General features: G+C 34.4%; 1 protein-coding gene across 6 annotated transcripts in view; it reads right to left on the bottom strand.

Annotated features, from left to right (window-relative positions):
• LOC118203999 (anoctamin-4) overlaps nucleotides 1-16,461 on the bottom strand; it is a 475,106-nt gene that overhangs the window by 144,980 nt on the left and 313,665 nt on the right. For 5 of the 6 annotated variants that reach the window (XM_085815493.1, XM_035376334.2, XM_035376321.2 and 2 more), the window contains 2 exons: nucleotides 16,016-16,114; nucleotides 8,567-8,593 (listed from right to left, as the gene is read on the bottom strand). In XM_085815493.1, coding sequence (XP_085671619.1) covers nucleotides 8,567-8,593; nucleotides 16,016-16,114 — 126 coding nt within the window. The remainder of the gene's footprint in view (nucleotides 1-8,566; nucleotides 8,594-16,015; nucleotides 16,115-16,461) is intronic. The other variant, XM_035376328.2, reaches the window with a different exon arrangement.

Below are 16,461 nucleotides of genomic sequence, written 5' to 3'. Positions count from 1 at the left end.
ATTTCAAGAATTTTTGGAAGTTAATTGGTACTTGTCTAGATTAGTGATGGTGGGCCTTTGACGCGGGTGTAATAAATATCACGCATTTCCAGAGCCATTGAGAAGACAAGACATCGCATAATAAAAAATACGCGTCACTTACCAATGGCGTTATCATTGTCAACATGTGCTGCGCTTACCTTGGGTGCGTTCGAGTGCATTCGTTCTATATGTGACACGACCCCAGAGTTAAACTAGGGTTTTTCCGAATTTTGACAAGCGGAACTTAAAAGATTTGCCAGCAATGGTTTAGGTGTAACACTTATGGTAGGTGGCATCATGAAGTATCTAATAATCATTTATGGGTGTATAGACAACATCATCACAAAGATCATGCTACACAGAACGTAATCTCTGTGAATACAGAACAAGTGATTTGGTGTGGCATGTTCCTTTTGAATAATCACTCCGTTTTCTATAACAAAACGGGTGTTTAGTGCAGGTTTATTGCAGGGTGTCACAAATATGGTGCAAAGGGTTTGGACCTGCCTTAAAAAAATTGTGGATATTTCCAGCACTTTCTGTAAGACTACCATTTGTTCATAACTGCAGAATCAAATAAAATGTAAGAATCTCTGTATCCACAGTAGAATTATAGTCTTAATTACAGTATATCATGATGCGTAGCGCTACAGTATATTTTGGCGCGCTATAAAATGATCGCACTATGTCATCGTGACTATGACAACAATCTTAAGAAGTTACAGCATATGTACAGTTTCTTGGTACAGATACAAAGTAACCAACACAGTTCTTGCGGTTTTTTGCCGCCCTATTTGATGAAGCTCTAACAGAAAAGAAATGATGTTACACGCTCGCCGGAAAAAGTAATGGAGAGTTAGTATAACCTGCACTAGTACAAACGTTGCGCACACACAGCAGGTCCGAAGTGTTAAAGAGTAATATCAAAGCAGCTCACTCTCAGTTGTCTGCTGTGTGACTTTAAGGTGGGCTTATCAGCAGCCGCTTCAAGTCGAATATGTAAAGCCGAGAGGATATCGTGAACGAACTTAGCGCTAAGCGAAGGTCAGATTCCAGAATTCCAGGTGAGAAAATAGTAGCCTTTGTAATGAACACTGCAGTGGGTACCGCAGTTGTTGCATAACGCGACCCTGAAGGCAACCATAAAGGAGGACAACATTTGCGGTGAACTTGTCACATGTTTCTGAATAAACGGTCTGACATCATCTGTACCGCAGAGGGAAAGTGTACAAGTTAAGCAAGTGACAATTCAACACATTGTCAGCAGCCCACAAAGAACAACGTTTGACAGCCTGTGTTCGTTGCTGTCTCAGCATCGCAATACACTCATATTTGGGTGAGAGCTCATGAGTGACAAAACGGGGGGTCGAGAAAAATACTGCTAATACAGAAAGATATGTGCCAGACATTGGTTATTACCACAAGACCGTTTGCTTCACTCCTCAAGACCACTTTCACATTCCCAGAAAATCATGTTCTGTATCTAGTGAACTTCGCAAATGATACATTACGAGCTATTACTGCTAGGCCACACCATCATTGAGGACCTATATTTGCAGTAGTTGCAACGAGAGTAACATGCATTGCAGCAGGAGCCAACGTTAGTTAATCTTAAGGCTGCGCGCTGTACCTCCATGGAAATGCGAGACCACACGTGGCACGGTTGGAAGACAATATGCTCGCCAGACCGAGTGTTCACAAATTACCACTTGTTCCATTCCCTGGGCAAACATCTCAGAGGAAGTCCTTTGACAATGAGGCAGACAGGTGGCATGCAGTTATGGACTTCTGATGTGGTCTAGATCCCAAATTTTGAAGGTAGAGCATTGAACAGCTGCAGGAACCTAGGCAAAAAGGTAGAAACTGGTAAGGCAAAGGGTGGGTACTGGTAGAAATTACTTAGAGACCTAACAATCAGTAACAGGAGCTGTATGTTTCTGACAATTACGTAAGGTAAAACATTTTTGGTTACCTTGTATAATAAACGCTCACTCTGCAAACCATAAACCACCAAATACTTCTCAAGATGATACAATATATTCATGGTGACACCTAACGGAGTAGCCACAGGATTACTGCCCAAGCCATTTCAATTTCATGGCGCAATTCTGCTAGTGAGCAATCAGTCTTCCAAACCTCTAGGTCTAGTATGGTCTCATTAGACATCGAGTAAAAAAATGGAACTTTCATTTCAAGTATTTATTCATATCGCTTCCATTTCAATCATTTATTCATATTATTCACCTATTTAAATAACGTTTTAGGTTCACAGAGAAAAATATTTTTGCTTCTTGAATAAGAGTGACCCATTCCTGTTTTGTTGAAATCCACAGTTTTTCTATAAAACCAAGATCAATTTAGACTGATTTCTGGATAATTTTAAACACATAAATCTGATTTTTAAAAGCTGAATTTCTTCGCTATTCTCGTTGCTTATCTCAGATTACGTTTCATGGTTGCTATTAAAACTAGAATTTCAAGTTATTGTGGTACAACTTTTATTCATGTTAACGTTTCAATCATTTCTTAGCTATTTCTGCAAATTCTTAATAAAAGTATTCAGTAAACTTGCTACTTCAGTCTTCCAGTAGTCTGCAAAATTCGCGATAGTATTCCAAGAAGTATTTACTGATTTATGATATCTTTTCATACTTTATCACCGACTTAAAATTTTCATAACAAACTTAATAATCACCGACATTAAACACAATTTGCCCAAATCAGGGATTATGATTCCATTTTGGGCAAAATAACTTTCGCTATTAAATTTGTAGTTGAGCTCTTGAAAGTATTTAAGCTCATGTCATTGGCTTCTGCAGTCAAGTGAGAAGAACGGAAAATTTTGACTTTAGCTAATTACAATGAGATGAATGTTTTATTAATTATTTAATATTTAGATATTCAGCAAATTGTTTTATTTTATGAAAATTGCTTAAAAAATATAATTTTTTGTAAACTCATCTTTAGTACTCAGAGTACTTTGACACATTTCCGTAATTTAAAGAAACTTTGGTACTTTCTCCGTTTCAAGACAACATGCGTCAAACACATGCTTTTGTTTAAAACAATATATACGCCAATGAGATACTTCAAGTGAGAAAGCATCTTCGTCATCAGCTTATTTCAAATATGATAAAACGTTTCCAAGTTTAATGCCTTAGGTTAGTTATTTCAATAAACAAAAGAACGAAACGACAATGTTTACTTTAAAAGGAAAAGAGATGAGACTCGCCTATTTAATTTAACGGTGGCCAATAGCGTACGTAGCGTATCTTATTTAGCGCATGCCCTATAAGAAGATCCAAAACTGTATTATCGAAAGTATATGTACTATTATTAAAGAAAATAAGGATAGCAGTCATCACTTTTGACAGTATTATATAGCATTATTTTATGTCTCTCTTTCACAAGTTTACCACTGTATAAATTTATTCTGTAATTTTCTTTATAGGGCCCTGTGTGCAATTTTTACACCAGGTAAATTTATCTTATTCATCTGAACATAGAGTTTAGTATGTGTTACTTCTTCATGAATTTTGCCCTTATGATTACAATTATTATAGTTATTCGTTTACAGAAATTACGGGCTTAAAACTTTTCTATTGGAGGTTTCGAAGGTGTAAGCCAAAGTATTAGAACGATTTTTATTGCCAAAGAACTTTTATTCCCTTGTTACGTAACTTCGAATATTTCTGGCAGTATGTTTTCTTTAAAAGAATTGACTGTCTGTTGCCAGCCATTCTAAAACGCAGACAGATTTTTTTTCTGTCAATAATATCACTTAACCCCTGTCTAAACAAAATACTGTATGTTATCAAAAGGAATAAAACCAGAATCTAAACAAGGAATATGTTTAGCTTACTAAAAAATCTGAAATCACTGTCTAGACTTGCAAAAATTGCAGACAATAAAAATAAAATCTTCCTGCAACATATATATTTCGTTGCGAAAACAGTAGGACAACCGTTAAAGAATACTAAGATATCAACATATATATTTCAATAATAATTTTGAAACTAGAAGATAAATAATTTTACAATACTTTCAAAAACAGAAAAGGCGAGAGCTGAAATGTAAATCAGGTTTTCTATCTCAAACAACTGCCTTGATACAGTCAAGAATAGTTTCTGTTATCTGTCTATATATTTTGCTACAAAGTATATTTGCTGTTATATAACATTTACGTTAAAACGGGACAATATTATAGGTAAACTTCAGTAAAGATTTGTGCTTAAGTTTTACGAAAATATAGATGCTAGAAGTTATATTGAAATTTATGTAAAATAAGTTTTTAGTACCTGTTATACTGAAGTCTAACTCAGACTGCAAACATTGTCATAAAAAAATCAGCAAGTTTTTCCATTGTCACCGAATTACCAGATACTTAAAAAAGTTCATGGGATACAAATAAGTGGAGTTTGCTCAAGTTTACTTTTAAATTTGTTTTACGAAGGTTTATAGATTTAAGGAAGTAGAGCATACTTAAGACTTAAAAACTTATCAACGACATTTTAATTAAGAATCTAACCTGACTTGCCTTTTAAATAAAAAAGTCATTTCATATTAAATGAGGAATAAATTAAATATTATTTAAATTTGTATCTTGAAAGCAACAGCAATTTACACAACGCCAGCGGCGCATGGATAGACCTGTCTCAGGCTCATCAGTGATGAATGACAACACTGTGAAACATCTGGCGATGAAAAGAAAGGCCGTGAATTACCTTAGTTATCAAAAGATAGAATGAAACATAGAGACCTGATTGCCTAATTGAAGGAAGAATAAGAATTCTTAACCCCACTGTTCTCTTTTTTCCATTATACAATCGATAATAAGAAATAAATGCTTCGTTTAAAACTTTTCTTAATTACGTTCTTTCGCTACCAGTCACTAACAGCTTTGTTGCACATTTTAATTAGAATGACAGCATTTTCAAGGCACTAAATACTTCATGTTCCTCATGTTTTATGATTTCATTTATTTCACCTTATTCTCTTATATCTCCATACTTCAATATTTACGGTTGCGCTTCCGACAAAAAATTTATCCTTACGTTTTTAAAATGCATTTTCTCTTATCTTAACCTTTTACACCGGCATAAATCCCAGTTGTTGCAATAAAGTAAAGTACGGGTTAAAGAGTCAAAGATTTTGTCTGCATATTTATTTTACCGATACGGATCTAGATTACAATTTAAGATATCCATCCATCTATATCTGAAATATTACAATGAAATTTGATAGGTTCAGAAGTAATGACCATCAGTGCAGAACGACAACACTGTGGAGTATGTGGCGATGAAGAGAGAAGCCGTGAATCTTGTATGTTACCAAAAGATACAATCAGACATGGAGAAATGATGATACCACATATCGGTCTTTTAGCTAAGATCGGAATATATATAAATACAGAAGTGATAAACACTATTCGTTTCAGAAGTGCGTTTTTAAATACTACATGTAATTAACAACATTTAGAGCATTTAAATAAATACATTCACGCTTCACCAAAGGCATCTTATAACATACAAAGCAAACAATAGTGGTGGATAGAAAATTGTAGTTTTTTAGGATTTTTTTCATAGTAAATAAACAGGAACTGCTTTACTGAATAGCTACTTATCACAGATTAAATTGACTTTACTCATCCAATCTTAAGTTTGATTTATAATTAATACTGTAAATCAAAATATGTATTCCACTACATAAAGAATGCATGCACAACTACAGATGGAGGACAAAATAATGAGAATACCTGAGAAAAAGTATGACGTATTTCCCACTTGCAGTACAGCAGCGCCACCTGCAACAAAAGTCCGTCACCTTGTGATCGTGAACAGAAAGGTATCAGTGTCTCAACAGCAGTCAACTGCGTTTCATGCTGCGATCGAACTGTCTGTGAGAAATTGAAATGTCAGACCTGTCAGCATTCCAAAGAGGAATGATAGTTGGAGCGCGTTTAAGTGGAACATCGGTTACGAAAACTGCAAACCTTGTGGGGTGTGCAAGGAGTAGGGTATCAGCCGCTATGACAGCGTACACGAAAGAGGGTAAAACGACGTCTTCAAAGCACAACAGTGGCCGAGAGTCAAAGCTGGCTGACAGGGATACATGGGTCTTGAAGCACAAGAAATCGTTATCCGAGATAACGTCCGAAATGAAATGAATAGTCATCTCCAGGACCCCGTTTCAACAAAAACTGTCAAAAGGGAACTGCCAACATCTATGGCAACAGGTAATATGGTCAGATAAATCGTTATTCACCGCATTTCAGACGACCGGACGCGTTTATGTCTGGAGAAAGCCCAAAGAAGCGTTTCACGCCGACTCCTCTTTCCGACTGTGAAGCATGAGGGTGGCGTCATTATGGTATGGAGTGCGATATCTTGGCGCGGTCTTGGGCCACTTGTTATTCTGCATAGGAGGATCACATCCAATCACTATTTAGATAGTGATCCCCTAGAATGCTTAGCATTCTAGGGGATCATGTACATCCTTTTGTCCAGATTGTATTCCCGGGTAGCGACCGCTTTTCAAGACGACAACGCCTCTATCCACACTGCTAGGTTTACTCAAGAATGGTTCGAAGAGCATGACGATACAATTGAACATCTCGCTTGGCCCTCTCAGTCTCCGAACTTAAATATGATTGAACATTTATGGGCATATTTGGAGTCCAAACTTCGTTCCCGATTTCGACCTCCATCCGGACTTTCGGAATTAGAGAGGGCTCTGCAGGAGGAATGGCTTAATATTCCTTTAAATATTATCTGTGACCTTTATGCATCTATCCCACGTCGCATTCAATCTGTACTTCAGTCAAAGGGTGGTCCAACCCCCTATTAATAGAGATTTTCCATTATTTCACAGATGTTCCTATTATTTTGTCCTCCATCTGTAGGTATTTTCAGTATACTGATAGAATATGGCAGAAACAATTACACAAAAATCAAAACTTGCAGAAATGCAAAATAGTATATATGGCAGAATAATATTAAATCTCTTTTATGTATTTAAGCAGCAGTGTACGCTTTTTATTTTAGAATAATTTTATTAAAGGGATATTTATAGTAAAGCGCGTGAACGAGTTCAAAAGAAAAAAATTAATAAGAAAATTGTTTTGTTTTTATTTTATGGGTAAATTAGCGGGAAAAAAACTTTCATAGTAACTAAGAACATTAATGATCAACTATGGAATGAATATCTGAATACCAATCATCAACTAAAACTATTCAAGACTTCATTAATTAAAATTTCCATTGCAGAATTGGAGCTCGCGTAAAAGCTGCTCTAAAGACAGCTGCACATGTAATTCGATTTTGAGTTTAATTTTCACGAAGATTTACGCATAGGTTTCAGTTTTTCTTCTAACGAAATAAGTAATTCCCTAACGAATTCCCTGATGAAAATAAATTTTTACACGATCCCTGACATTTCTATAGTTTTTCTTTCATTTCTGCGAAAATGGTGTAAGCCGTACATGAGTATATTTTGAGTAACTGATTTCGGGCAAATTTTTCGCTCTCAGAATCATTAATTTAAAAGCTTCTAGTAAGCTAAAACCAACTAATAATTAGAACATTCCCTTTAGAAAATCCATAGAAAATTTAATTTTTAAAGATTTTCTCTGTTAGTTATCGCATGTCGAATGATAGTATCTAATAGCCTGCTTAAAATGATTCGCTTCTTGAACTGGACCAGTGTGTCTCACGACTTGTCGTTCAAAAGACAATTAGTCCTGCAGTATTTCTAAGCCACACTGTATAAATATGTATGTAAAAATCGTAAAGATATAAAGAATTGTACTTAAATAAACATGAAATAAATAAAATACTCAAGCATATGTTTCTAGTCTGAGATATTTACTGTGTTTGCATGAAATTCTATTAGGGCTACATATATAAGTAATAATGTTAAATATGCATCAGTCTTAACTAAACTGTAAAAAGAAAAGCAATTCTTTTTACATACACATCATCAGAAGTGTTTCGTTGTGATTTATAAATAGAGGAGAATTTTAGTTTGCAGTTTGTTGTTTTGAGTAAATATAATTTTGTTGCAAAACATGTGGCAAAATTGCATTTAACTTTTAGAGTTAAATGGTTTCAAATTGTTTTCCCTCTGATAATTTATAATTGTCATTTTGCTACAAAATGAAAAATAAATATGAAAACATTTCCTCTTTTGCACTCATGAGAAATAATAATGATTACAATGTGATCATTTATTCTGATCGATAAAACTTTTATTTCCCAAAATATGCAAAAATATAAAAAAAAACTAACTTTGAAAAATGATCATTTTGGTTTTTAATCAAAAAAAAAAAAAAAAAAAAAGATAAAAAGAATGATCATGAACAATATACATTACATTAACAGAAGTATTTGAATAAAATATAAAGAAAAACCACATCAAACTGCTTTAGTAATTTGTAAGTTTAACATTACTGAAAACTGGTCTATTGTGACTTATATTCTAACTAGAATAAAATTTTAATTTCTTAATCTATTCATAGATAATTCCATTTATTTTTATAGATACTCACCCAAACATCTCCATCTGCATACTTAGGCTTGCATTAACAGAACAAAAAAATTAGCATGACAAAGAACAGGATGGATAAAGGAATTCTTAATTTTAAGCATTGTTGTTAATTTAACAATGGTGAAGATGAAAGCATATACATTATATGTCAACGATAGTTTTAGGGATAAGTTGGAATACACATACTTCATTGACAGAAGCTAAATATTTCAGTGAGTAACTGGAGAAGCAGCCTTTATTCTAAGTCTATCAGAAGATCTCCCATTATTATAGATGAAACACAAATTTAAAAAAATAACATTATGCTATAACCATAATATACTATTCCAAATATATGCGAAGACGACATTAAAATGTCTAGTTCCGATATTAGCTAAAATATTGTACATATTTAAAAAGTCATAAGAAGTTAGTACATTTCAAATTATTACTTAGAAGACTAAAAGTTTTTTAATCGAAAACAGTAAGTAAAATTTTTCTAAGTTCTTAATTTGAGTATTCCTACATATCCTGAAGTTGAAAAAACATTTATTTTATGATTTAAATGCATTACAGCTCGAAATTTTCCCATTAACTCGTTTGGAAGAGTAAGCCATAATCATTACAGATGGACTTGGATATCCTGACCCTAATGCTAGCAGCGGATGCACAGATATAGTTAAAAGATCAATATGATATCGTTTGCCGTCTGCTGTGTGATGCGTCTGCCATTTGGAAGCAAATGTTGATGAATGAACCACCAAGCTAATAATCACAGAATACGATGTACAAGGTCTTTACAGTATTGATGAGGCTGGATTACGTTTTTTTTAAGTAATGTCAGATAAAGAACTTAAAAAATTCATTCAAAAAGGAGAAATATCACAATGAAAAGAAAGAGTGCTTGATACTTAGTCTTACTTATAAATACGGATGTTATAGGTAAAAGAAAAGATAGTTTTATTGGTAAAATTTTAATAAGCCTTTGCTTAGAACAGGGAGGGAAGTATTCAAAAGACTAAATCGATAGTACGATATGTGTCTAAGAAGCAGGGGGAAAAACCCGTTCACCTAGTTGTAAGAAGCGAATGCATGTACTGACAAACAGGGTAAAAGAGCAGACGTGAATAAAATACGTTTTCCAATAAACAATACCTATTTCACTATATTTCATCAATAAGTATTTATAACATTTATGCAGCTTGAGCTTGTTTGGTTACTAAAATTTCAGTTGTAAGAATGAACGTTAATTTTCTTTCGAATTTCCTAAATAGATGTTCGATTATATTAAGATAACTTTTATCATTTATATAATTCAGAATTTTAATTTCATGTTTAAGTAATGAGATTTGGTTGGGACTCAGACACTTCTATTTGCAGATAGATGTGTGTACTAACACGGAAAACAGCTACCCGTACAGTTTCTATCAACAATGGGATGAGATTAGTTAGATCTTGGTTTATAATTGATCATCATTTGATCAAGAGCGCGCTTTGTTATTGATATTTTAAAGAGATCTGAGAGAATTATGTTAAAGTACGATAAAATTTATCTTTAATCTCTATAAGTATAACAACTTTCTTAAGGGTAAGTTATACAGTATTCCTTAAGTTATACAGAGCTAGCATAAATGATTAATTCATTTTTGAAAAGGCTATATTTTCAAAAGTATTACGCGTACACACATGAAAAGAACAACAAACTCGCCAAGTCCTTTTCACTATTTCACCAAGTTTCTTGGATAAGTGGAACGCTGCTTCATCCCCGAATATCAACTTGGTGGCGAAATCTTCGTCCTCCAATCCTTCCTGCACGTTGACACAAAAATCTAGTCGAAGGGCGTCATCTTCCGGCTTTAATTGTTGCAGGAGTTACAGATGGTACGGTTTGAAATGCAACCGTTGACGCAAAATCTTCCACACAGTTTTTTTGCGGTATTTCGAACATCTGGTCAACTGGCAGGATGAACATCTCGACAACAATGCTATAAAATGTATGGAATGACTTCGATTATCGTCTAGACGTGTGTCGTGTCACCAAAGGGGCACATACTGAATATTTGTAGAAGGTGTATAAATTTGGTGAGTCTATGATTCTTTTCATATATCTTTCATGTGTGTACGTGAAATACTTTTGAAAATATAGCCTTTTCAAAACGAATGAATCATTTATGCTAGCCCTGTATAACACAAACAATACTGTAGTATTAAGCTAAGCCGAGGTCTTTCGGATGACAGTTTTTTTTTTTTTTTTTTTTTTTGTTTTTTTTTGTTTTTGTTATAACTTTATGTTTTCGTTTTGATTAAACGGTAATGCAGTTTCGGCCATTAAAATTGCAAAACCACAAAGGCAGCATGCAACAAACGTCGAATTTGCCTGAAAGGTGGTATTACAGGGATATACAAATGATAAACATTCCACGGCATGCGTACAAAGCACTTACGAATTATGCCTTCTACACTATATATAAATGGGAAGACTGTACAGCCAGTTTCTAATTTAGAAATCAAATTTGAATTTTGTTTGTGTAAAGGTCGTGTTATGCCTAGTGTAAGGAGAAACTTCTCAAAGGACGTGTCTGAAAATCGATTGCAGCAGAATCATTGCCTACCGGGACTGGATTTATACTTCTACCACATTGCTACTCGTGTTGATCGAGATGATCCGAGATTGCGCAGCGAATATGCAATCGATGAAGGCCTTACTGAGCGCCATGCAAGACCTTGCGCGCCATAAGGCTGAAAGGGCAGACATGTCCTCTCAAGGTTTCGAGATTATAAGCTATGTCTCGTACATTGAATAAGGAAATTGCCTTGTGTACAAAACGGCAAATGTCCGCAAGGATAGTTCCATGACGTCTGCAGCACTATAGATTGCTACTGTTGCGGCTTGCCTTGATGCTACAGCAGAGACACACGCGACTACAGTGATGCGTCGAAAAGACACTGCACGCATGTGCGGCACCACATCGTCTTGTCAGATGAATCCAGGTCCTGCATACAGCATTATGGCGAACGTAACCACGTAAGGAGGCACTGAGGAGAACGAACGTTGCCAGCTTGCATTAGCCAGACATGCATGACGTTATCTTTTAACAAGGTAATTCGTAACCGCATATTGCCCGTGCTGTCCTGACCTTCTTCAATAAAGAAGGTGTTTAACAGTTGCTCAGAGTAACACATTCTTCAAATTTATTAACAAATTCTTAAAATTATTTAGTAATGGGATGCTGAGAAACTGGTACACCACCACTCGAAGCCCACTATGATTGATGAACTCTGGCAAAGAGTTAGAGTCGCATAAAATGAAATACCGATATCTCCCACCCAAGCTCAGTTCGATGCTCTAGGCGAGCGGTAATGTTGCTAAACACTGATAGTTCGATCCAGGGTGCAGCAATAAAAAAAAAAAAAAAAAAAAAAAAAAAAAAAATTGACTTGATGCCCAAGCCGGATTGCAGCCGTTTTTTCTGCTAGAGGCAGTTCTGTGTACTGAATTCTGCAGGGCTGTGTACCCCAAAGCACCTACAAATTTAATCATATCTTTCTCCCATTACGCTAACAATAAATAAGATTATGCTAGTTTCCTTTTTTTACGTGGTGTAGCATTTTTAATGACCAGAATGGTAAAATGACACACATTTCTGAATATCTATCAGGTGAAAGTGCATAACATTTCATTTCTCAGTTTTCCTCAAATTTAGGCATATGAAAAAAGTGGAATTTAAAGGATCCGGACATAATTGTACCATAACCCACAGAAAAAAAATAAACAGGATATTGATTCAGAAGTCAAACAACAAAAATCAGCGTTAATTCACAAAATTTTCACAGGACTAGTTTCGATGGTTTTACCGAACCATCATCTTCAGCTGCAAAACCGCAAATGAACAAGATAGGAAATAATGTTTAGATAAGATAAGAAAGCCTGGACAAGAATAAGCAAGTGGCGCCATCTGTTGGCGAAACCAGAACTAAAACATAATTTCTCTAAAAGCCGAAGGCAAATTTGGATTGGAATTAGGATCGTTAACTAAAACAGAAAGATTTTTATGAATGTGAAATGCCTCTAGAAAATCCAGTTCTCCAATGGAAGATGTTTTTTGAATAATTTTGGCAGCAGAAAAATTGAAAGTGTGATTTTCGGACCAACAATGTTGAGCAACAGAAGACTTCTGTGTTTCCTTTTTTCTAACATATGCCTCATGTTCTTTGACGCGAAATTTTAAGGCTCTCTTAGTTTGGCCAATGTAAATTAAACCGCACTGGCAAGGAATCCTATAAATACCCCAGGAATTCATATCCGGAATGGGGTCCTTGAGTATAGAAGTTGGAATTTTATTGATGGGAGAGTAAACAACCCGAAAGTTAAATTTCTGCAAAATATGTGCAACTTTATAGCTAATTGATGGAAAGAAGGGAATGACAACAGAATTTTTATAATCTCCTAAAATAAGAGTGTGGCTTTTAGTGTGTTGAGATGAGAATTTTTTAACTGCTTGATTAATAATGTTGGGTGAAAAGCCCCTGTCAATAGATATTGCTTTTAAATAATTTAGTTCTTCATCAAGGGCTAGTTTGGAGGAGCAAACTTGAAGAGCACGGAAAACATAGGAATAAAATGAAGCTAACTTTTGTTTAGTCGGATGACATGACTTAAAGTGTGGTGGAAGGCAAACCGATGAAGGTTTACGGTAAACTGTAGTACTGAAGTTGGATGTGTTACGTGTGACCAGAATGTCGAGAAACGGAAGAGAATTGCAAGTCTCAAGTTCAAAAGTGAACTGAATAGCAGGATCAATAGAATTCATTGTTGAAAGAACTCTATTTAAATCATCTTTATTACCTTCAAACAGGGTAAAAGTATCGTCTACGTAGCGGAACCATGCCGGGAATTTTAAAGTTTCAAACAATTTTGATTCATAATAATGCATGTAGATATCAGCCAGGATGGGACTGAGGGGGCTTCCCATGGATATTATTTATCTGCAGGATATTATTTATCTGCAGGCCAAATAAATATTTATGGGATTGAAAGAGGAGGATTATGATTCAAATATACAAGGTCTGTACCGAAAGTAATGCGCCCATTTTTAATAAGAAATTTATTGAACCGATTCGTAAAATTACTCAATACGCTTCGAAATGCATCCCTCCTGCTTTAACATCCTTATTGCAACGCGATTTCCATAATTTATATGCTTCGTGGAAGTCCGTCACAGGGATGTCCTTAAGTAACCTCATCGTAGCCGCCTTGATGTTCTCCGGGATCCCCAAATGCTGTCCTTTGAGGGATTTTTTAATCTTCGGGAACAAAAAGAAGTCGGGCGGGTACAAATTCTTCTGAAGCAAGCAAAAGTCTCCGACGGCGTTTTCTCAAGTTTGGGGGAAACAAAACTTTATCGTATATCGCTCGAGAGTTTTTTCCATCTTTCCGACCGAGCACTCACACAACGGTTCACTGAAACAGCACTATGACTCTCGGAACGTTGGTCGCGCTGTGTTCCCAAGACTCATCCACCCTTCCGTGCAAGCGGCAACGCTGTGCGACAAATAGTCGCGGCAGAAGAAAATGGAGAGCATTAATTTATTATTGCATTTATCATTACATTAAAAGAATAACCTGATGACATTTCTGTTAAACTAGAATTAAAAAATGAATTATTTAATTCTAGTTTAACAGAATTATTTATATTTATCTGCTTAACACAATTTAGTAACCAATTTGAAGTCAACTAAAATTGAACTAAGCTTTATTCTTTTCATTGAAGTAAAATTTCAAAATTAACTGTTTCATTTACCCAACTTTTTAAAGTACATCAATCAGTGAGAGAAAACAAAAAGCACTTAAATTAAATTTTACTTTGTTGAGAGAACAGGCAATTTCGCACAAATATTTAACATAAAGATATGCAAATAGATATACAGGTAAACTACGGACCTCAATACAAAACTCCTTACTATGTTAAAGAAAGTTATCTAGAAAATATTGTTACTAAGAATTTTTGAATTTGCATATCTCCGAAGTTTATCACTATTTTTACCCTCTAAATCACACTTCATTTTACCACTCGAAGTAACTAAAGACTAAAGCTAAGTGCAATTAATTATTAATTGCATTTCAAAATCGTGAAATAGCATCAGAAGTCTGTGCATGGAAGAATGTGCTCGTGATTTTAATAGGTGAACAGTGCTGTGCTTCGTGAAGTGCTGGTGTGTATACCTCCGGTTGAGATCTTAAATGCCTTTCATAGGCATCAGAATGCCGAGGACGCTGTCGATATACACCAGAATGTTCGTTATCCACTTGAGTCTGAAATCGATAATATTTTTTTTAAAAAAGAAATATTTCTGCTTTATAAGTCTTACGCTTAAGATAAGATTTTGACAAGAAATGCACTGTGTTCAGGTTAAAGTGAAAGAGAATTTTTTTCGAACGAGAAGTTTAGCAAAAAATATTACGTTAGAAAAATTACTAAATTTTCTCTTTATTTTAATGAACTTTCTGCATAGTCTATATATAAAGATAAATTACACTGCTTTCAACTGTCGAATCAACGAATACACGCAATTTTTGGTTTTTGAGATTTGTTAAAATACGTAGCAATGTCTCTCTAAAAGATTAAAATTTTCAATTAAGTAAATAGGCTGTAAAAAACCTTCTTGATGAAGCATTCAATGGTAGTATTTTAGTATAAACCTCATAAAGTGCGAAAATTTGGTTGAACTCAATAATTAAAAATTAGCAGTGTTTAGGCACTAGGATAAGCTGTTCAGAAAATATAGAAATATCTAATCTCTACAACTATTCAACAAAGAGAAGAGTCTGTTATTTATACATACGCTTACATTCTAGACGTTAATTTACAATACAAAGTTACATTCTAGAGGTTAATTTACAAATAAAAACATTTCTAGGATTCAGAATGCCCACGAAAAAAGGGGAAAACACCCAAGCTTGGAATGTCTATAATACTGCATTGAAAGTGGCATATCGTGCCATTTTCTATCAGCAGCAGTACGAGTAGTTGTTTTCCTATGATGCTGCATAGCTATTCACAAAAATGGTACCCATGGAGCAACATAGCTAAACAGTAAATATTTCCAAATAGCAATTTTATTGTTAATTGTTTTCCTAAAATGAACCATAGAAGTCAAAGAAACATTTGAAGATATCCTATATAAAATACTATCTGAAACTCCTTCCAATGTTATATGAAAGCATAAATATAATATTTTAGAGAAAATTTAATTTATGTAAAAATTATATAATGTGGAATTAGTATTAATAAGTATTTTCAAAGATAACTTATTAGCCTTAAAAATGAAATAAGTTTTGTAAACTGAGTTTAAGACATTTTTTGCCTAATCAACTAATATTTTCGAGTTTTTCATTAGAATTTACAATTAAATGAGATATTAGAGAACTTGAAGTCAATTTAACTTGCATATTAAGACTAGGGATTCTTACTTTGATAGGTCTCTTGATATTCAACACCTCAGCATGCTTTCTAAGAATACTGTAAGGAGCATGAATTTTCAGGAAATACGTTTTCCCATCTTGAGAAAGCTGAAAAAAATGTAGGAAAACAAGAATTAAATTTTTCAAAGGGACAAAACACATTTCAAATATACTTTAAAATATTTTCCCAGCATGTCTAATACTTTAATTTTATCGAATAGCGATCTTCATTCGAATAGCGATCATTCATTCATAGCGACAACAAGATTTCGAGTTTAGACACCAGCAACAACGACGAAAAAAAAAAAAAAAAAAAAAACTGAGGCGTTAAGCACATGATCTCCTACCAGTTCTATACTTTAAGTAACAACTAGCTAATTCAGAAGTCAAACAACAAAAATCAGAGTTATATTTTCAAAATTTTCGCAGAACTAGTTTCGATGGTTTTTACCGAA

The sequence above is a fragment of the Stegodyphus dumicola genome, chromosome 1 (assembly GCF_044657685.1).
Source record: "Stegodyphus dumicola isolate Sdum_Otavi_A_Nest chromosome 1, ASM4465768v1".
NCBI lineage: Eukaryota > Metazoa > Arthropoda > Arachnida > Araneae > Eresidae > Stegodyphus > Stegodyphus dumicola.
Note: the sequence above shows the minus strand (reverse complement) of the source record. Positions and strands in the feature narration are given on the sequence as shown.